This window comes from Hylobates moloch, unplaced genomic scaffold (genome assembly GCF_009828535.3).
Source record: "Hylobates moloch isolate HMO894 unplaced genomic scaffold, HMol_V3 SCAFFOLD_16, whole genome shotgun sequence".
Taxonomy (NCBI): domain Eukaryota; kingdom Metazoa; phylum Chordata; class Mammalia; order Primates; family Hylobatidae; genus Hylobates; species Hylobates moloch.
Genome location: NW_026652291.1, coordinates 39814841 through 39836424, shown reverse-complemented (window position 1 = coordinate 39836424; position 21584 = coordinate 39814841). Strand labels below are relative to the sequence as shown.

The 21584-nt window shown below is 36.9% G+C and overlaps 1 protein-coding gene across 10 annotated transcripts in view; it reads left to right on the top strand.

The window, feature by feature from the left end:
• FUT8 (fucosyltransferase 8) overlaps positions 1–21584 on the top strand; it is a 369304-nt gene that overhangs the window by 196041 nt on the left and 151679 nt on the right. For 9 of the 10 annotated variants that reach the window (XM_058429519.1, XM_058429518.1, XM_032180454.2 and 6 more), the window contains 3 exons: positions 3040–3155; positions 3273–3435; positions 17380–17494. In XM_058429519.1, coding sequence (XP_058285502.1) covers positions 3040–3155; positions 3273–3435; positions 17380–17494 — 394 coding nt within the window. Of the gene's footprint in view, positions 1–3039; positions 3156–3272; positions 3436–4139; positions 4242–17379; positions 17495–21584 lie in introns of all 10 variants that reach the window. The other variant, XM_058429521.1, reaches the window with a different exon arrangement.

Genomic DNA, 21584 nt, shown 5'->3' with positions numbered 1-21584 from the left:
TTCTGTTCCCTAAGTATTCAGAAAAGAGACCGTTCGTGCATATTGACTCTTTTCTGGATGGAGTTTGGAAAGAATAGTTCTTCTGTATTTTTTTTTTAGAGTGATTTTTCCAGTACTTTTCTTTTCTACAGTTGTTTTTTCCACAGTAGGATTAGATTATTAGGTAATACAGATTACTAATTCCGTTATGTTTTATTAGAATTAGATTGGAAATCTTTGTGGAAAGCTACTGAAAAGATCACATGCTATTTTTTTCATGGCTGTTTTGCCTCTGATGTTTATTCCATCAGTATTTGAAGAAAGAGATAAAAAGGAGAACCTAGACATAATCTTTCTATTGTCAATTTTTCTATCACTAAAATATGTTCTGAAAAAGGACATTCCTGTCCTTTGGCATATTGCTGCCAAAATAAATCCCAAGAGATTGAAGTTTTATTCTATTTTCAAATTGTTTCCTAGAAACCAGCCACCCAATTCAGAAAGAGATTAAGAGCCAACTCGTAGAAACATAACTTTAAAAAACTATATACCTGGACATGCCTCATTTGTGAATGTATGCGTGCTCATAAATTGGGTAATTGTGCACCTAACTACTGTATTTTATTATTATTCACTTTGTGCTTATACAAATGAAGGCTTTTTCATTCCTATTCTGTAGTCTTGGACACTCATGATTGGAGGATAGTTACTTTTTATGCTCTTGTTCAATGTTAATGCATACAATTTTACAGGAAATTATAAAATGTCTCCAATTACTTTGGTATAGCTGTAACAATAGCTACTTTATTAAACATGTATTCTGAAGTAGTGTAGGTAATTGACAGTTAATTTGGCTTTATCAGGTTATATAAAAAATGTTAGAGAAGCTATAAAAAACCTTTTGTATCAGAGTGTTTGCATCAAAAGGCTATGTTGGCTGGGCGCGGTGGCTCATACCTGTAATCTCAGCACTTTGGGAGGCTGAGGTGGGCGGATCACTTGAGGCCAGGAGTTTGAGACCAGCCTGGCCAACCCAGTGAAACCCCATCTCTACTAAAAATGTAAAAAAATTAGCCAGGGATGGTGGTACATGCCTGTAATCCCATCTGCTCAGGAGGCTGAGGCATGAGAATCATTTGAATCTGGGAGGCAGAGGTTGTGGCAAGCCAAGATCCCATCATTGTACTCCAGCCTGGGTGACACATCGAGACTGTGTCAAAAAAAAAAAAAAAGACTATGTTGACATCTGAATTTAAGTTCTGCCAACTATAATTTAAAACTTAAGTTCCCTTAAACTGGTCTTGATGGTAAGAATAGATAGCCCAGACTTTTTGAGATTACAGCTCATCTCTAAAATGACAAAGCTCAGATATAATAATAGCCTTCATAAAATTTATTGCCAGACACGGTGCTAAGTACTCTTACAGACATTTCCTCATTTAAATAGACTTTGAAAGAAAAGTCAGCTATGTAATCTTTAGGACAATTTTGTAAAAGGATCAATATATGTATGTATTAATTTCTTATTGCTGCTTTGACAAATACCACAAACTTTATGGCTTAAAACAACATAAATTTATTCTCTTAAGAGTTTTGGAGGCCAGAGATCTGAAATGAGTCTCACTGGACTGAAACCAAGATGTCAGCAGGGCTGGATTCCCTAGAGAAGCTCTAGGAGAGCATCTAGGGTATTTTTGTTTGTTCATTTGTTTGCCTTTTCCAGTTTCTAAAAATGAGTTCCTTGCTCATGGTTGCTTCTTCCGTCTTCAAAGCTAACAGCCACATAACCTTTTCCTCTTCTGTAGTAAAATCTTCTTCTACCTTCCTCTTATGAAGACACTTGTTATTACAAAATGGCTCACCTAGATAATCCAATCTCAAAATCCTTAATTATATATTCAGTTTCTTTTGCCATAAAAAGTAATATTCACAGATTTCATGATTAGGTTATGGGAGACCTTTGTTTAGCCTACCACAAAATTGTATTATGTACATCAAAGTGGAGTACAGTATACTGCCATAAGTCACATAAAAACAAAACAGGAACAAGTACAGTTTGGAATTAAGTTGAACAGAGAGGTTGATAATATAAGTAAAAGATATTGGATTGCTGTTCTGTGTTCCAACATTTTATATTATTGACTGATTGTTTTTGTTGCTGATAGAAATGAATAGAACAATAATCCTTAATTTTTTATTTTTATTTTTTCGAGACAGAGTTTCACTCTGCTGCCTACACTAGAATGCAGTGACATGATCACAGTTCATTGTAATCTTGAACTATGGTTCAAGGATGGTTTAAGCCATCCTCCTACCTTAGTCTCCTGAGTAGCTGGGACTACAGGCACATACCACCATGTACCCAGCTAATGTTTTTATTTTTTGTAATGACGGGGGATTGCTGTGTTGCCCAGGCTGGCCATGAGCTCCTGGGTTCAAGTGATCCTCCTACCTGGGCCTCCCGAAGTGCTGGAATTACAGGCATGAGCTGCTACACCTGGCCCAATTTTTTTCTAATATGTTTTATCTTCTACTCTTGTCTTTCTTTTTTTCTATATAAAACCAATGCTTAGTAGTCTAACGTCATGAATTGAAAGACAGATTTACGTAGTCTGATATTGTAATTAATTTAGAAATACATTATATTTGATGTTTGAGCATGTCCTTAGACACATGTTCAGATATGCTTCCTTATTCCCTTTAAGCCTTTTGTTTACATTTCCCTTCACTTTTGTTACTCTCAATGCTAACGAAGAATTGACCACTTTGCCACTGATCGTGGTACTCTGGGGATGAAAGCTCTAGAGGTTTGTTAACTCCTAGAAGATCACAGATTTCTGAAGTAGATTATTATTTTCTATTTTTCTTTATTATCATTTCATTGTCCATTTCATTGGTTAATCCTATACCTTTGAAGAGAAAATTCCGTTTGGTACTTCTTTTGTGCTATATGGTTCAACGATTTATGGAGTTTACAGTATAAATGTTTTAGAAAGTGAGCTTGTATTTTGTTGCACAGTTTAAAAGCTAAATGTTTACATTTTCTTCCCTAAACTACAGGATACCAGAAGGCCCCATTGATCAGGGGCCAGCTATAGGAAGAGTACGCGTTTTAGAAGAGCAGCTTGTTAAGGCCAAAGAACAGATTGAAAATTACAAGAAACAGACCAGAAATGGTAGGTGATTATACATTGTTTTTCCCTCATCAGTATATGGGCTTTAGCACAGATAATTGAAAGTTTCCTTTTATCAAAATGTTGGAAATGCTACAACTCTCTATTCTTTGACTGCAGGTCTGGGGAAGGATCATGAAATCCTGAGGAGGAGGATTGAAAATGGAGCTAAAGAGCTCTGGTTTTTCCTACAGAGTGAATTAAAGAAATTAAAGAACTTAGAAGGAAATGAACTCCAAAGACATGCAGATGAATTTCTTTTGGATTTAGGACATCATGAAAGGTACTATTCTCCTTTCACATTTTATTTGGGCTTTAGAAAAGATTATAATCTAAAAATGAGAAACAGACTTGTTAATCCATCTGTTGAGTGGTAAATATTAATAGCACCTACAATATTTAAGAGGAGAAGAGTATCTGAGGTCCCAAAGGATGGTAATTGCCAAGTGCAGTTCATCAACCAAAATATACCACCAGAAAGTATTAATTAAAATGTATTTCTAGAAATCTTTACATTCTAAATAAATTCTGAAGGTAGTGGTGCCAGCCAACAATACATTAAAATATATTTCTATAAATGTTCTTCAGTATTTGAAGTGGAGTATGCAGTTTTGCATTGCAGTACATTGGAACTCATAGAGTCTGATGGTTACATTTCTAATTCAAACATTAAAAACTTTAAAATAGCATTTTTTTAAGGATTTCTAATAAAAGGTTAACAGGATTTTTTTTTAATTTAAGTAAAAAGGAGCATTCTGTTCATTGTTCTTTCAATAGTTGCTGGAAAGAGGAACCTGAGATCTGCCTAGTTAAATTTGTTTCTCCTATGCACACATTGCTAAATAATACGAAGTTTATCTTCCACAGAAAAGAAAACATTTTGGTGCTGTTGTGTGCATGCAGAACAAAATGTATCTGAAAATCATTATAAATACAGTGAAACCTGTCTTTAGGCCTATTATATTTAAAAGTCTATGTTCCCAGTAGGATTCTGATGGCAATTACTGTCTCATTAGTGAACAATAAAAGAAAAATTGTTGTATTAGCACAACCTACTACTGTGAAGAGGAAAAGAATTACCCCATACAAGTAAGAGATTTCATATTTATTAACATCAGCAGCAATATTATAATGATTTTGAAAAATTGCTTGGTTGTTTTAGGTGAAATTATAAATAAAAATCTGTCTATTAGAATCATTTTAGCATTAATGAATCTACAGAAATACGATAGCATGGATTTCAAGGGGCAGTAAATTATTAGGCCACACATTGGACAGACTTTTTGATATATTTGGCCCAGCTTGCAGTCAGGCCATACTTAGACCACTCAACCAAATGCTGACTAATTCTGTCATTAATATTTCTCTACCCTAAAGCTAATTCTAGGCAGGAAGCTTCTCTTAAATGGAATTTTGTGCTTGTGTTCTTTGCTTATCACAGTTTTGTAGGACAATTCAGATCTGAAGAGAATTTGACTTGGGTAGACTATGCTGTATGTAAAGGAGAATTTTGGCCACTGACTTCTTTTTTTTTTTTTTTCTATTAATTTTTTTGCACACAAAACAATAAACATTTTCTAAAAATACATACAAACAAAAAGATGCGTATCTAACATATTAGGAAGGTTGCACATGGGAAGATGGGGAATAGAAATGGGGAGTGGGAATTAAAGAAAATAAATGAGAGAGGGACTTTGTATGGATCAATGATAATAACTCAATCCTCTATTTGACAAAGAAGAAGGAGAAGGAAGAGGAAGAAAAAGAAAGTGGGATAAAGGATCAGAAAGGGAGGAAAATAGAAAAAATTAGAGTATGACTCCAGGGTAGACCTGTTTTGTTGTCGCTGGGTTGGTTGGTTGGTTTATCTGTTGTATTTTTCATATGTTTCGCCATGTCGGCCAGGCTGGTCTCGAACTCCTAGCCTGAAGTGATCAACCCGCCTCGGCCTCCCAGATTGCTGGGACTACAGGTGTGAGCCACCACGTCCAGCCCCCACATTGCTTCTGGCCTCCGTGGTAGACCTCCCAGACGGGGCGGTCGGGCAGACCTGCTCCTCACTTCCCAGATGGGGCAGCTGGGCAGAGGCGCTCCTCACTTCCCAGACAATGGGTGGCCGGGCAGAGGCGCTATACTTCTGATGGAATGTTTAATTTTAAGATTTGAGTAATTGGGCTGGGCATGGTGGCTCATGCCTGTAATCCCAGCACTTTGGGAGGCTGAGATAAGCAGATCTCTTGAGGCCAGGAGTTTGAGACCAGCCTGGCTAACATGGCAAAACCCCATCCCTACTAAAAATACAAAACTCAGCCAGCCATGGTGGCGCATGCCAGTGATCCCAGCTACTTGGGAGGCTGAGGCCCAAGAATCACTTGAACCTGGGAGGCAGAGGTTGTGGTGAGCAGAGATCATGCCACTGTACTCCAGCCTGGGCAACTGAGCAAGACTCTGTCTCAAAAAAAAGATTTGAGTAATCAAATAACTTGAGAATTTAATTTTCCAGTCTTTTAAAAAATTAATTCATATATCTATAAATAAATATATAAATAAATATATGTAAATATACATAAACATATATAAATATATATACATAAATATATATAAAAATAAATATATATAAATATATATAAATAAATATATAAATATATAGATACATATAAAAATATATATAAAAGTATATATAAATATATAAATATATAAATATTTATAAATACATAAATATAAATAAATAAATATATATATAAAAATATATATATTTTTAGATGTGGAGGTCTTTCTGTGTTACCCAGGCCAGTCTTGAACTCCTGGTCTCCAGTGATCCTCCCTTGTCAGCCTCCTGCATAGCTGGGATTACAGGCATGGGCTACCATGTCCGGCTGAATTGAAATAATTCTTTAAGGAATTATTTTGTAAATATTAATATAATTTGTGTATATAACTTGCATATGTTTTGTGACCATATGTACAAATGAAAAGTGAATATAATAAACAGGCCCCTGAGAAACTGATATAAATCAATTTTCCATTTTTTTTTGTTGTTGTTGAATTGTTATGATTCCTTACAGTGCCATTTAGTATATGTTAAATAATGGTAGTTCATTGAAAACAAAAATGGTAAGTAAAGGTACCCAAGTCAGTTTATTTTCCTGTCTTTAACAGAAATGACAATGAACCTGGAACATAACTTCATAGGGTAGTAATTTAACTCCAGGAAGCCAGATTAGAATGCAGTAATACAAATAATGAGCAAAACACAATCAAACATTAGAGAAATAACCCTTAAACTGATGGACGTACAAATAGAAAGGACTTTTATTATATAGAATATACCCTTTTACTGACCATTTTCAAGATCCTTAAGTATAAGAATTAAAATCAAAACAAACTTTTATGTTTTCCTCTGGTAATTTTTATATTATACAAAAGTCCATTTTATTTTTACGTTGGCTCAAATTATAGTGTATAGGTTTCTAGGTCTGTAGCTGGGACCATAGTCAGTGAGGCTGCCACCTGGGTATGGGCCTGCCTTCGTAAAAGAGCCCTCTTGAGTCTTGGGCTCTATTAGGGTTTTGCAGCCTTCTACCTGGGTTAGAAGATGATTAGCAGATTATTGAACTTGAGTAGTTCATTGTGGGAGCCCCTGATTTGTAGCCAAATTTGACAGAGTGTGGGTACCCTGGCCACTTTGTACTTGCGATGGCATCTGAAGTGGGGTGTGGTATTATGGAACTGAGAGGTCTGGGCTAATTCTGGGTAGTTTTTGTCACTACCTATATGGTGTCCACAGAGATTTGGAGAATTATCTGATGTGGAAAACGCACACATTTGGTGTCAGAAGTGTTCTGTGGTGAAAAACAGATCATAATAGTAGTAGTAATACTAAGGGCTGCTACAGTTGCTGGTCTTTGAGAACTACAACTACAGACTCCCTGTTTCTCTTTGTGAGTTCACCACCGATGCCTGTATTTCCTGGTAAAAACCACATTTCTCTGTAGGTTAGTGACCCCATCAGTGAGCTGTGGGGGGAAGACGACTCCTTTGTTGCCCACTTGAAGCTGTTCCCTAGTAGTCAGGGCACCATGTTTTCTCTTCTGGAATCTGGCTCCTGTTGTTCATCACTTGCATTACCAGGCATTAAAATGCAGCCAGGGGGCCAAATATCATAAGTTTGATCTAAGATTCAACTCACCTGAGATTTTTAGCAAAATACTATTTATTTACCTGATTGGCCTTGATAGCTAGTAACTAGTAGAGCCTAATCTCTGCCTGCAACCGCAGTTGGGTAATCAACTGGTAGTAATTAGTAATATTCTTGGGTTTTTAGAAGCTTTTACAGGCTGTTTTAAGAATTTAGAGGTGTTGATGGTGTAATAAATTTAGAGTAGCATATTAATTATTATCTGCTATATTGATATCAAGTTTTAGCATCACTAGATTTTTAAATGATGATTTCATTCTAGTGATTGCATGTGACCATTCTTCCCAATAATACTGTTAAATATACTTGTAGCTTTTGATATCATTGATCATGAATTGACCCTAGCCTACCTCTTTGCAGTAGAGAGAATTAAGCGGTTTAGAGTAAGTATTTTTGCCATTGTAGTTTTACTATTTATCTAGTATTGTAGGTTCAGTGCTGTGGATTTATGGCTGAACCTATGGATTTGTTCCTGTTTTTTTGTTTTGTTTTGTTTTGTGTTTTGTTTTTTAGATGTGTACCTCAACCTCTAAGCATATCATGGAGTCTTATCAACCTTTCAGGCTGATGCAGAGACATGTTTAACTTAATCACTGTTGCTCTGATTCTTTTTGTCATCTTCATATTGCCAGATACCAGTTTATGAAAAGGGTACCAAAGCTGCTTCTTTCTGCTTTTTAAATTACCATAATTTTTAAAAATTTATTCATTTATTTATTTATTTATTTTACCAAGTTCTGTTTATGGTAATTTATAACAATTATAAAACTAAAGTACAGGAGATGAGCCATTTTTCAACTGTGTTGACTGAAACTATTGAAAAACAATCTGATAAAGTAGCAGTCTCATCTCCCCTACCTAGTTTGCATTATCTCATTATCAGTAATATATAGGGCAGCTGTGCTTAGACTAAATGGTATTCTCCAGATAGTGAACTATACTTATGTTAATTATGCTGATTTGCTAATGTACAAAAAGACATTGTGGGAGATTATGTAACAAAGGAAATGACTTTGACTCAAATAAGGGGTACAGTGGGAAAGATTGATAGGTTAATAGCTTACAGATTTTTTTAAGTTTATGATCATAGTTGTTGCCCAGTAGCTTGTATTTTCATTCTCTTTGGAAGGTCCAAGAATGATATTCCCACTCTTGAAAAGTTAAGTTTGGTGAACCTTCAAACCTTCTATTCTTTGTGTTTTATTTCATATACACACAAACACACAGAGAGAGAGAGAGAGAGGAAAGGAGGAAGGAAGATCTTACTAAGTTCTTTTGAGATGTAGTTTGATTGAGACTTATATTAAGCTGGAATGTGGATATTCTTTCTTGAATTTTGGATTTCTTTGAACAAAATGTTTTTGTATGATTGTCTTCTAAGGAATCCAAGCTTATTTTCAAGTGGTGCTGGAACATTCATCCTAATATTCATGTGCAAAGGGATACATTTCTTGATGAAGTCATCCTTATTCTGCTCATCTCTCCTAAAATAAAGTTTGCATTAGAAGAAGAATCTCCAGGTGGAAAAGGGTGTTTTTCATCTAGTAGCTCTAATTCTGTTTTGCTTCCTACTACCACACATCTTTTGGGTGTGATTTACAAACTTAAGAATGATTTTAGATTAAAAATAATCACTTACTAAGGATTTCTTACATGCCGGTCACTATGATAAAGGTTCTGCATTCATTATGTTATTTTATCAGTACAGTAGTCCTACAAGGTATGCATTATTTGTTCTTGTTTTTGTTTGTTTGTTTGTTTCTGAGATAGAGTCTCACTCTGTTGCCAGGCTGGAGTGCAGTGGTGCGATCTCGGCTCACTGCAAGCTCTGCCTCCCGGATTCAAGTGAGTCTCCTGCCTCAGCCTCCTGAGTATCTGGAACTACAGGCGCACGCCACCATGCCCAGCTAATTTTTGTATTTTTAGTAGAGACGGGGTTTCACCATGTTGGCCAGAATGGTTTCGAGCTCTTGACCTCGTGATCCACCCACCTCAGCCTATTTGTGCTAGGATGCTAGGATGACAGGCGTGAGCCACCATGCCTGGTCTATTTGTTCCTTTTTTTTTTTTTTTTTAAGATGGAGTTTCGCTCTTGTTGTCCAGGTTGCAATGCAATGGCACGATCTCAGCTCGCTGCAACCTCCGCCTCCCGAGTTCAAATGATTATCCTGCCTCAGCCCCCTGAGCAGCTGGCATTACAGTCGCCCGCCACTACATCCAGCTAATTTTTTATTTTTAGTAGAGATAGGGTTTCTCCATGTTGGTTGGCCAGGCTGGTCTTGAACTCCTGACCTCAGGTGATCCGTCCACCTCGGCCTCCCAAAGTTGTTCCTTTTTGTTTTTGAGACGGAGTCTAGCTCTATCATCCAGGCAGAAGTGCAGTGGCACGATCTTGGCTCACTGCAACCTCCGCCTCCCAGGTTCAAGTGATTCTTGTGCCCCAGCCTCTGGGTAGCTGGGACTACAGGCACATGCCACCACGCCTGGCTAATTTTCATATTTTTAGTAGAGACAGGATTTCACCATGTTGGCCAGGCTGGTCTCAAACTCCTGACCTCAGGTGATCCGCCTACTCTGGCCTCCCAAAGTGCTGGGATTACAGGCATGAGCCACTGCGCCTAGCTTAGTTCCTTTTTTATAACTAAAGTAATATTCAGTTCTAGAGAAATTAGGTGGCTTAACACAGGCTAAGTAACAGAAAGGTTTTACTCCAAAATCCGTTCTCTTAATTGCTAAATACTTAGCTTTTCTGAGCTTTTTCTCTTCTACATACGGGGATATTCCTGTAGCACAGCATTGTGATGATTAAATGAGGGAAAATATATAAAATACTTTACATAGTGCTTGACACATTATAGATTCTAGTAGGCTCTGGTCAGACCTATTAATACATTAGGAAAACTTAACTCTTAGACTCTGCAGAGCTGGCACAGATAAAGGCAGAGTATTGAAAGACTCAATAGGAAAAATGTTAAGGCCTGGAAACTAAATGTGAACCTAGTGGACATCACTCACCAAAGTAACATAATTGTCTTATATATGATAGTATAAGCTATTTTTGTTGTCATCCTTCTGGAGTTTTCCCCACCTGTGTCAGTTGTCAAGATGGTGGCATCCTGAAGTTCCTCCTTGAGATAAGGGAGGCAATAAGGAGCTTTGTTTTCTTGCCTGTCTTCTTAGCATTGCTTATTTTTGCTGCAGGAGCAAACCAAAGTAAAAGCAGCTTTGGACAAAACTCAAGTAATTTTTCTTGCCCATGATGCAGATTTGCCCATGGATTTGACTTTGAGAGTAAATCTTAGTCACATTTACCCCCATAAGCGTTAATTCCTTCACCTTCTTGCCTGGATTCCATCTCTGTGCTGGCCCTTAGGGGGAACTTCTCTGTTTTTTTGTTTTGTTTTGTTTTGTTTTTTTTGAGGCAGTGTCTCTCTCTGTCACCCAGGCTAGAGCACAGTGGTGCAAAAATGACCTGGGCTAAAGTGATCCTCCTGCCTCAGCCTCCTGAGTAGCTGGGACTATAGGCATGTGTCCCTGCACCCAGCTAGATTTTTTATTTTTTGTAGAGAGGGGGACTTGCCATGGTGCCCAACTCGGTCTTGAACTCCTGTGCTCAAGTAATCCTTCTGCCTTAGCTACCCAAAATGTTGGGATTATAGGCGTGAGCCACCACGCCCGACCAAACTTCTCTCAAATTTTGAATCAGGCGTAAACAAAAAGCCCTTTGTGTTTGGTTCCTCAGTGGCATAGAGGCAGACCAGAAGTCTTTTTTTTTAATAGTTTTATGACTATTAAAATAGAAAAATACAGAAATTAGCAGAAAATACAAAGAACATAAAACATAACCAATTTTTGAAATAGAGGTTTTAATACCTGTCATAGGTGTCTTGCTTTCAGAGTCATAAATTCTGTTCTACTCAGCTGGGCGCGGTGGCTCATGCCCGTAATCCTAGCACTTTGGGAGACCGAGGAGGGTGGATCATACGAGGCTGGGAGTTTGAGACCAACCTGGCCAACATGGTGAAATCCCATCTCTACAAAAATACAAAAAAAGCTCATCAGGCATGTGGCTCATGCCTGTAATCCCAGCTACTCGGAAAGCTAAGACAGGAGAATTGCTTCAACCCAGGAGGTGGAGGTTGCAGTGAGCTGAGATCGTGCCACTGAACTCCAGCCTGGGCGACAGAGTGAGACTCTATCTCAAAAAACAAAAAAAAACAACAAAAAATTATATTCTACTCAGTGTCTTCAGGCAACTTTGTTGTATCCTCAAATGGCCAACTATTTTGCTGGTACCTTGCCTAGCTTTGTTATTTCCCAAACCTTGACCTGATCTCATACTAGGTCTTTAGTATGCCCACTTACTAGATTTCTTGATATGTTCATAGTCAAAACCACAACAGCCAGATTCCCTGCTTTTTGGGACTCTTCTAGGAGATTTGGTTTCAGGGTACAGTTACTGAAAACCCAGGGCTTCTGCAGAATGGTTTTGAGTCACCGTGGTTCCCTTGCTGATTTGATTATCTTCTTGTCTTTGACCAAAAAATAAATACTGCAGGATGATAACTTTCAAACATAACTGAATCAGTAAAGAACTAGTTTGAATTTAAGGTTGTATCCTGGACTTAATTGTCTTGCTTATATGGTCTCCAACAGAGAGGCCAAGAAACAAAAGATTTTAAAAACAAGCTTAATATTAGTGGGCCATGAAGTTACAGTAACTTATGTTGATACCCTAACTGTATTATCACAAAAAATTAGTGTACTCTTTTTTTTTTTTCTTTGATGTTTGGTCTTCTAGTTGCTTGGTTATTCTGCTTTCTAGGTAGAGACAGATGAATGTGAATAATTAATTGCCAAAACTTAGTACTGATGTAAACTTGGTAAAAACATTGACATAAACTAATTTATTAAAAAAATTAGAGATCAGCTTTCATTCACAATGGTAAAGGAATGTCTTGAGTCCTATGACAAGAAAGTATAAACCATGCTAATGCTTATATTTCAAGGGACTCTTCTGTCTAAATTAGACCTAATGCAGTTTTTACCTCCTTGAGGCTATATGATGATTGTCAATGAAATGTAATGCTTTTTGTTTCTGTATGTGTTCCTGTGCATTTGTGCACCTATGTGCATGTGTGTAGTGACACGTTTAACGTAAAACTAAGAGCATATTGAATTTCCTTCTTTCCTTCAACAGACATTTGCTGATAAACTGCTTATTCCATTGTATGACATCATCAGAATGATACTGTTATTTAAAACTGAGACTTGCCCCTGCGCAGTGGCTCACACCTGTAATCCTAGCACTTTGGGAGGCAAGTCACCTGAGGTCAGGAGTTCAAGACAAGCCTGACCAACATGGTGAAACCCTGTCAATACTATAAATAGAAAAAATTAGCCGGGTGTGGTGGTGCATGCCTATAATCCCAGCTATTTGGGAGGCTGAGGCAGGAGAATCGCTTGAACCTGGGAGGCGGAGGTTGCAGTGAGTTGAGATTGTGTGACTGCACTTCAGCCTGGGCAACAAGAGTGAAACTGTCTCAAATAAATAAATAAATAAATAAATAAATGAATAAATGAATGAATGTAAAGTTGAGACTTGCAACAAGTTTTGTGATTACTCCTATTTGGTAGGTAGGAAAAAACAAATGACCACATTCTATTATGATGAAACCTATGAAATATAAAGAATAATGAGTGTGATGAGGGTGATGGGAAAGAGGCTTATGAAACTGAGAATATGTTTTAAATGAAGTTTTAGCCAAGCCCTATAGCCCTATTATAGTTAAAGACTTCTGTGTTTCCATGAGCAACTCACAATTTCATACAGATAGTGACTTTCCCCCTCAGTAACTATAAAAAAATACTGTAGTCTACATAATAGTCCATAGAGGACTCAGTTTTATAATCTGAAAAAACTTTAAAGTGGAAACTTTGCCTAGTCTAAAGACTTCAGGTTAATTTCTTGCATTGTAGGTTTGGTTTTTGCAGCCAAAGTCTCTTTCATGAAAAGAAAATGTTTTGAATCCTAGCTGAGAATAACAAATAAGAAAATGGACAAGGCATCACATATTGGCCTCTTGCCTGTTTAAAAAAGGTGAAAATGGAGGTAGATAAGCTGCAAAGTGTCCTGTGTGTGATAAAGTTGACACATGAAACAAATGTCTTAAGTGCTTCACAAATGGAACTGTTGTTCCAAAGCATTGTTCAAAGTTGTTCCACTATTAATTTAGGATGAATAGTCTAAATGGTGGCTAAGATTTTTAATTTTTAATTGAATCGATAGTTTCACTTTATTCAAAAGGGGCTATTATCACGTATTCTCTGTTAATCATGTGTACTTCTAATGGCTTCTGTGATAGTAAATAAGACTTTCCTGTGGGCTGCCATTGCATTTTTACTAAATAGTTTAGCATCTAGTTAAGAATCAGGAATAAAAGAGTACTAAGACTGTGTCACATACTCTTAGGCAAATCACAGTTGTTGAGGGCATATTTCACCATCTCTTAAGTGATTCCTTCTCATTGATCAATCCCCTTCTTCAGGGTGTTATATGGAACTCAATATTGGATCATTTTTATAATTGATTATCAATACCACATGTTACTGTTACCCACATCTAATGGCTCCTTCCTCTTGGTAGTAGAATTATTAGTAGGTGCTCTTCAGACACAATGTTAAAAGCTCAGAAATAACTCTCTTAGGACCTCCAGCATTAAAAAAAAATATAGCGGCTACCACATGTATTACTATTTTGTGTGTATTTTTTAAAGAGCTATAGAGAAGGTATTTTCATACTTTGTCTCAGAGAGGTCAAAATAATTTTCCTAGGACACAAAATTAGTAGGAGGTAGAACCAAAATTGAGAAATTGGTATGTCTGGCTCCCAAAACTCTCCTCTGATTCAGACTTTCTGATTTTTGGATATTTACATTGAGCAGAGTACACATTATTGTGCTCTGGACCTCCTACTTTGATATTTGTTAGTGTAGTAGTTAGAAGCCTGGACTTTAAAATTCATTGCTTGGGTTTGATTTCCTACTCTGACATTTCTGAGTTTTGTGACTTTGAGCAAATTATTTAACCTCTCAATGCCTGCCATTTCTTACCTAGTTTGTAAGATTATTGTGAGAATTAAATGGAATAATGTAAAGCACTTGGAATAGGTGTACCTATTTATTGTTGTTCTTTTTTATTTATTGTAATACATCAGTTTTCTCTAAGTACTCTTGGAATCTCCAGCTAATGCTTTATGTTTTTAGTTAATACAATCATTGTAAGTGATTTCTAGACATGTAATTTTTCTGACAATATAAATACATTTCTAACTTTATGATTTTCATAAGCAAATAATCCATACTCTTAAGCATGCCTTGAACAGAGGAGTTAATACAGTGTTGAGAAGGGATGAAGCTGGAGCTACACCTGGGTAAGGATTATTCCCCAAACCTGTCTACCATCAAACTGGATTTGTAAAAGATAAAAATTATCACTGTTATCTCTTATATAAACTCTTGAAGGTTTTTCTTTTGCTACTTTTTCATTCATCTAAAGATATTTATTGAATATTTTGTCTGTGACATGCACTGTTCCACATGCTGATTTTAAACAACAAAAAACAAAAAAATAAAAGAAGCAATAAAAAAAAAGTTCATTCTTTTGGAGCTTAAATTCTAGTAGGGCAGAAAGATAAGAAGTAAGTAATACTGTATATTGGAAAATGGTAACTGCTTAGAAAACAAAAAAAGTAAATAAGCAGGGAAGGAGTGTTAGCAGCAGTGAATCCATACGGGCCTGCAGCAGCTCGATTCTTGCCTTCTGGGAGGGAAGAATTTGGCCAGGGGAACATAAGGTAGCATGAGAGATTGAGGCAAGTTTTAGAACAGGAATAAGAGTTTATTAAAATGTTTTAGAGCAGGAATGAAAGGAAGTAAAGTACACTTGTAAGAGGGCCAAGCGGGCGACTTGAGAGAGTCAAGTGTGCTGTCTGACCGTTGACTTGGGCCTGTATATATTGCTATGGTTCTGGGGTTTGCATTTCTTCTTACCTGATTTTTCCTTGGGGTAGGCTGTCTGCATGAGCAATGGCCTGCCAGCACTTGGGAGGGGTCACATATGCAGTGTGTTTACCGAAGTTGTGCACATACTCATTTGAGGCTTTTTTTCCTTACCAGTTGAGTGTTCCTAGAGGGAGGTCATATAACAGTTAAAGTCTGCCATTTTGCTTCTTAGTACACATGCTTGAGCCAGCTCACACAACTCTTGAAAACTTATCAGGAAGCTGCTGATGACCAGCTTCAGTTGTTTTCTATCTATTTAGGAGACTGCCTTTCCCTGGCACCAGCTGCGACCAGTTAAATTATTTTAGAGAGAGAGTTTAACAACTGCCTGACCATCCATCACCTGATGGTCGCCTGACATTGCTTGGGGGTTAAGGGGGTGCCTTCTCCTGCCCTCTCATGTCTGCCTAGCTACCTACTCAAACAGGAGGAGAGGGAAAACCAAGGGATGAGGGTGATGGGAGGGAGTGTTGGATTTTTAAGTGGGATAATCTGGGAAAACCTTATGAAGATGGTGACATTTGAGCAAAGATTTCAAGGTCATTTAGGTGAGCCATGTGAATAGATATCTGAGAAAAGAGCATTCCAGGGCAGGGAGGATCAAATAGAAAAGCTATGGAGTAGGAATATACCTGGCACTGTCAGGGGTTAGCAACAAAACCAGTGTGACTGAAATAGAGAAATCAAGGAGGATGGTAGTGGGAGATGAGATCAAAGACAAAGGTGAGATCAAAGTGAGCCATATTGGGTGGGGTCTTTTAGGTCAGAGTAGTAATTTTGGCTTTGACTCTGAGTGAGCTGAGGAGCCAATTCGTGTTAAGAACAAAGTAGTAACATTATTTGCCTGATGTTGTAACAGGATCTGGCTGATATATTGAGAATAGACTTTAGACGTAGGCAATGGTGGAAGCAGGGAGACCTTGTTAGGAGGTTGTTGTAATCCAGGTGAGAGAAGATGGTGTCTCAGTTGGTAAAAGTGCTGGTGGTGATATGTGAAAAATTAGAAATTAGCTATAAATTTGCCAACAGATTTGTAGGGGATGTTAGACAAACAGAGACTCTTGCTTTTTACTTTTCTTTCTTGCCAAATGCAAGTCATAATTTTTATTTAACGCAATGTAAATAAAACCATTTGTAGCAGCCGTAAAGTTTCTCTTTTTAGTTTACTGGAGATTTTACTTTACTCTGCAGGTAATCCAGCATGTTGTAATTGAAATTACTGATGCTACACAGAGTGGGAATTACTGATGCTAAACAATCATTTTATTAGTTTAGACCAGGACTCAGCAAATTATGGCCCAGAGACCAAATCTGGCTCATTGCTTGTTTTTATAAATAAAGTTTTATTCAAACACAGCCACACCTATTCATTTGCATATTATCTATGGCAGCTTTCTGCTACAAAAGCGAAGGATCTTAGAGATCTGTAGAGACTAAAATATTTACTGTCTGGCCCGTTAATGAAAAAATTTGCTGACCCTTGGTTTATACTGTTAAGAGTTGTGCAAAAATTTTCCTCTGATCTTTTTCCAGTCACTCAGTGTTTAAATATGAAGAGAAAAATTAAAAGGGGGCATGAAATGATAGTAGAGAGAACCAAGAAGTACTAACAAATACTAATGTCAACTTCTTTCTCTATGTTAATTCACTCATTTGTTTGCTTTGCGTATTCACTTTCCTCCAGATCTTCGTAGTGCTTTGTCTATGTTGAGAAACAAGTGCAGCTGACTAGCTTGAACAAAAACAGTATATTTTCTCAACAGTGAAAATTTACTATAGGAATGAATATTGGATTTTAAGAAACTAATTTTTGAATTGCACAACCTTGATAGAAAATAAAAGATGAGTACCAGCGTCAACGTGAGCATCAATCTTTATGAGGAATCTGGCATTCTTCTTAAGACTTTGTGTAATCCAGTGAAGCAGTACAAATAAGTTAGACCTCCATTGTTGTTTGTTTTAATAGGTCTATAATGACGGATCTATACTACCTCAGTCAGACAGATGGAGCAGGTGATTGGCGGGAAAAAGAGGCCAAAGATCTGACAGAACTGGTTCAGCGGAGAATAACATATCTTCAGGTAAGAAGGTTGGGTTAAGAATAAATTTGAGTGAAAAAAAGAAGGATCATAATATAACTAAGAGTAATAATTTTAGTTGTTTTTAGTCTTCCTGGCCCTTGAAAATCAGTACTCACACATTTTACATATTTATTCAGAAAGACACTATGTTATGCCTTGAGTGGAATACAAAGATGGCTAAAACAAAGACCCTGTCCTAAAGGGAGCTACTTCTTACACACGTACACACACACACAATACAATACAAATATAGCATCTTAACATTTTATAGGAGAGAAATAGATGAAATGCTTATTGGAGTTTTGAGTAAGGAGACATCAGGGATAGTCTTGTAGAGAATGTATTGTTTGAACTAAACTATAAAAGATAGTTAAATAGGATTTGGACACACAGAAATGAAGGAAAAGAATGTACCAGCTGGAGGTTATCAGGTAAGCAGTGGCTCGTAACTGGGAAAGAACAGTACAGGAACCCATATGATAAGTGTGGCAGTTCAGTTTGTCTGGAATTTTAGGTTGTGTGAAAGGAGGGATGGAAAATAAGTTGGAAAGGTAGGCTTGGAAACAGATTACAGAGGTTAAGTTTTATGGTACATAAGCAGTAAGTGGTCACTGAAAGATTTTACTTATTTGTTTTATAAATGTTATTATAACAAATAGAAAGTATTGGTAAACATCAAGTCTCAGCCCCTTGAAAATTAACTTCTCTTAGTTTTTTGTGTTCTTTTCTAGTTCTTATTAATATGTACACACCATCTTACGTATTTGTAAGAAAATAATTTATTTTTGATTTTGTTTTTCTGCTTAATGTGCCATAAGCATTTTTCTATTTTGGAGTCACAACCTGCTTTTGAAAGCTTTTACATACAAAAGTGGTATGATGAGAGTGGTACTTAAGTGATATTAATCTGAAAGTAGTATTTTAGTTGAACTTGATTGCTTGAAGAGACTAGAAGCAGGGAGACCGTTTAAGATAAGAGGACCATAGTGCAGGTAAGAAGTATTAAGGTATGTGGCAGTTTGCATTGGAAGTGAAGAGACAAATTTGAGAGAGATTGGGAAGATAAAATTGATAGGCCTTTCCAAGTAGATGAAAGAACTGAAATGGTTGGGATAATGGGAACATCATTACCTGATAAGGTGCTGAGAGACAGAATAGTTTTCAGGGGAAAACAATGAATCAGTAGAATCTTCAAATCTCAAAATCTTTGAAGTTGAAATGACCATGGAACATCCTCCACCCTCATCCTTTTCTAATGCTGTGGATGGCATACTGTGTACGCTCTACTTTCCCTGTAAAATTAAAGTATTGTATAAAAGCAAAATGACAGCCAGTGATATGGTTCTGTATATTTTAAGGTGCACATTTTTCTACACTTAAATAGGAAAAAATAGAAAATCAAGTGTTTAAAGAGATCATTAAAAACCAAACTGATCTTGGCATGCTATCTTGGTCTCATACCCACATGGCCATTCATCAGAGGTGTCTGCAGAATGAGAAACACTTCACCTCCTGTAGGGAAGAGGTAATTATCTCCTATCAACTAGAACCTCACTCAGTGAACTATAAACAGCTGGTGGTGCAAAACCATCATCCTTATTTAAAATGGAAATAACTGGTTTCTGAGCTTCCTCCATTTCCTCATATTCATTAAATTTTCACCAACTATATCTGGTGATAGTTCTAAACTATGATCTAGTGATAGTTCAGCTACCTAAACTGTAACAAGTACCTGCCACCTGTTTTAGTTTCTTTTTTTTTCCTCTTGGTTTGTAGGTGGCCAAGTGCTTTCACCTGTAGTGCTAATTTGATCATCTATGCTGATTTTTGTGGTTCTGTATTAGAGAATTTCATTTGCAAATCATGCTAATAATTTAAAGCTACATTGGCTTTTTAAACCTTTTAAACTATAGCAAAACCTAGCACTTTACTTAGACCTTACCTTCAGTTTCAGATATTGCTATTTAACAAGTTATTACTTTCATGCTTTTCCTTTTTCCCCCCATTGGGAGGAAAAGGTGATCTTTTTTAATATTCAAGGAGATGGGGACAATCTCAGTAGAAAAAAAGTGCTTTGGAAAAATATTTTTCTTTTTTTTCATAGGTTATTGGGGTACAGGTGGTATTTGATTACATGTTCTTTAGTGATGCTTTGTGAGATTTCTTGCACCCATCACCTGAGCAGTATACACTGCACCCTATTTATAGTCTTTCATTTCTCACTCCCCTGCCACCCGTCCCTCCAAGTCCCCAAAGTCCACTGTATTATTCTTATGCCTTTGTGCCCTCATTAGCTTAGCTCCCACATATCAGTGGGAACATATGGTGTTTGGTTTTCTATTCCTAAGTTACTTCACTTAGAATAATAGTCTCCAATCTCATCCAAGTCACTGCAAATGCCGTTAATTCATTCCTTTTTATGGCCGAATAGTATTCCACTCTGCATATACATATACATATACACATACATATACATATACCACAATTTCTTTATTCACTTGTTGATTGACGGGCATTTGGGTTGGTTCCACAATTTTGCAATTGCTAACTGTGCTGCTATAAACATGCGTGTGCAAGTATCTTTTTCATGTAATGACTCCTTTTACTGGGTAGATACCCAGTAATGGGATTGCTGGATCAAATGGTAGCTCTACTTTTAGTTCTTTAAGGAATCTCCACATTGTTTTCCCTAGTGGCTGTACTAGTTACATTCCCACCAGCAGTGTAGAAGTGTTCCCTGTTCACCGCATCCAGGCCAACATCTACTGTTTTTTGATTTTTTGATAATAGCCATTCTTGCAGGAGTAAGGTGGTGTTGCACTGTGATTTTGATTTGCCTTTCCCTGATTATTAGCGATGTTGAGCATTTTTTCATGTTTGTTGGCCATTTGTATATCTTCTTTTGAGAACTGTCTATTCATATCCTTAGCCCACTTTTTGGTGGGATTTTTTTTTTTCTTACTGGTTTGAGTTCTTTGTAGATTCTGTGTATTAGTCCTTTGTCAGATGCAAACTTTGCAAAGATTTTCTCCTGCTCTGCGGGTTGTGTGTTTACTTTGCTGACTGTTCCTTTTGCTGTGCAAAAGCTCTTTAGTTTAATTACGTCCGAGCTATTTATCTTTGTTTTGATTGCATTTGCTTTTGGGTTCTTGATTATGAAATCCTTGGCTATGCCAGTGTCTAGAAGGGTTCTTCCAATGTTATCTTCTAGAATTTATATAGGTTCAGGTCTTAGCTTTAAGTCCTTATTCCATCTTGAGTTGATTTTTGTATAAGGTGAGAGATGAGGATCCAGTTTCATTCTCCTACATGTGGCTAGCCAATTATCCCGGCACCATTTGTTGAAAAGGATGTCTTTTCCCCACTTGTTTGCTTTGTTGAAGATCAGTTGGCTGTAAGTTTTTGGCTGTAAATAAATTTCTGAGTTCTCTATTCTGTTGCATTGGTCTATGTGCCTATTTTTATACCAGTACCATGCCGTTTTGGTGACTATGACCTTATAGTATAGTTTGAAATCAGGTAGTGTGATGCCTCCAGATTTATTCTTTTTGCTTAGCCTTGCTTTGGCTATGCGGGCTCGTTTTGGTTCCATATGAATTTTAGAATTGTTTTTTCTAATTCTGTGAAGAATGATGGCAGTATTTTGATGGGGATTGCATTAAATTTGTAGATTGCATTTGGCAGTATGGTCATTTTCACAATATGGATTCCACCCATCCATGAACATGGGATGCATTTCCATTTGTTTGTGTCATCTATGATTTCTTTCAGCACTATTTTGTAGTTGTCCTTGTAGATGTCTTTTGCCTCCTTGGTTAGGTATATTCCTAAGTATTTTATTTTATTTTTATTTTTTGCAGCTATTGTAAAAGGGGTTGAGTTCTTGAATTGAGTCTCTGCTTGGTCGCTGTTGGTGTATAGAGAAGAGCTACTGATTTGTGTACGTTAATGTTGTTTCCGTAAACTTTACTGAATTCTTTGTCAGTTCTAGCAGCTTTTTGGAGGAGTCTTTAGGGTTTTCGAGGTAAACGGTCATATTGTCAGCAGTGACAGTTTGACTTCCTCTTTACCGATTTGGATGCCTTTTATT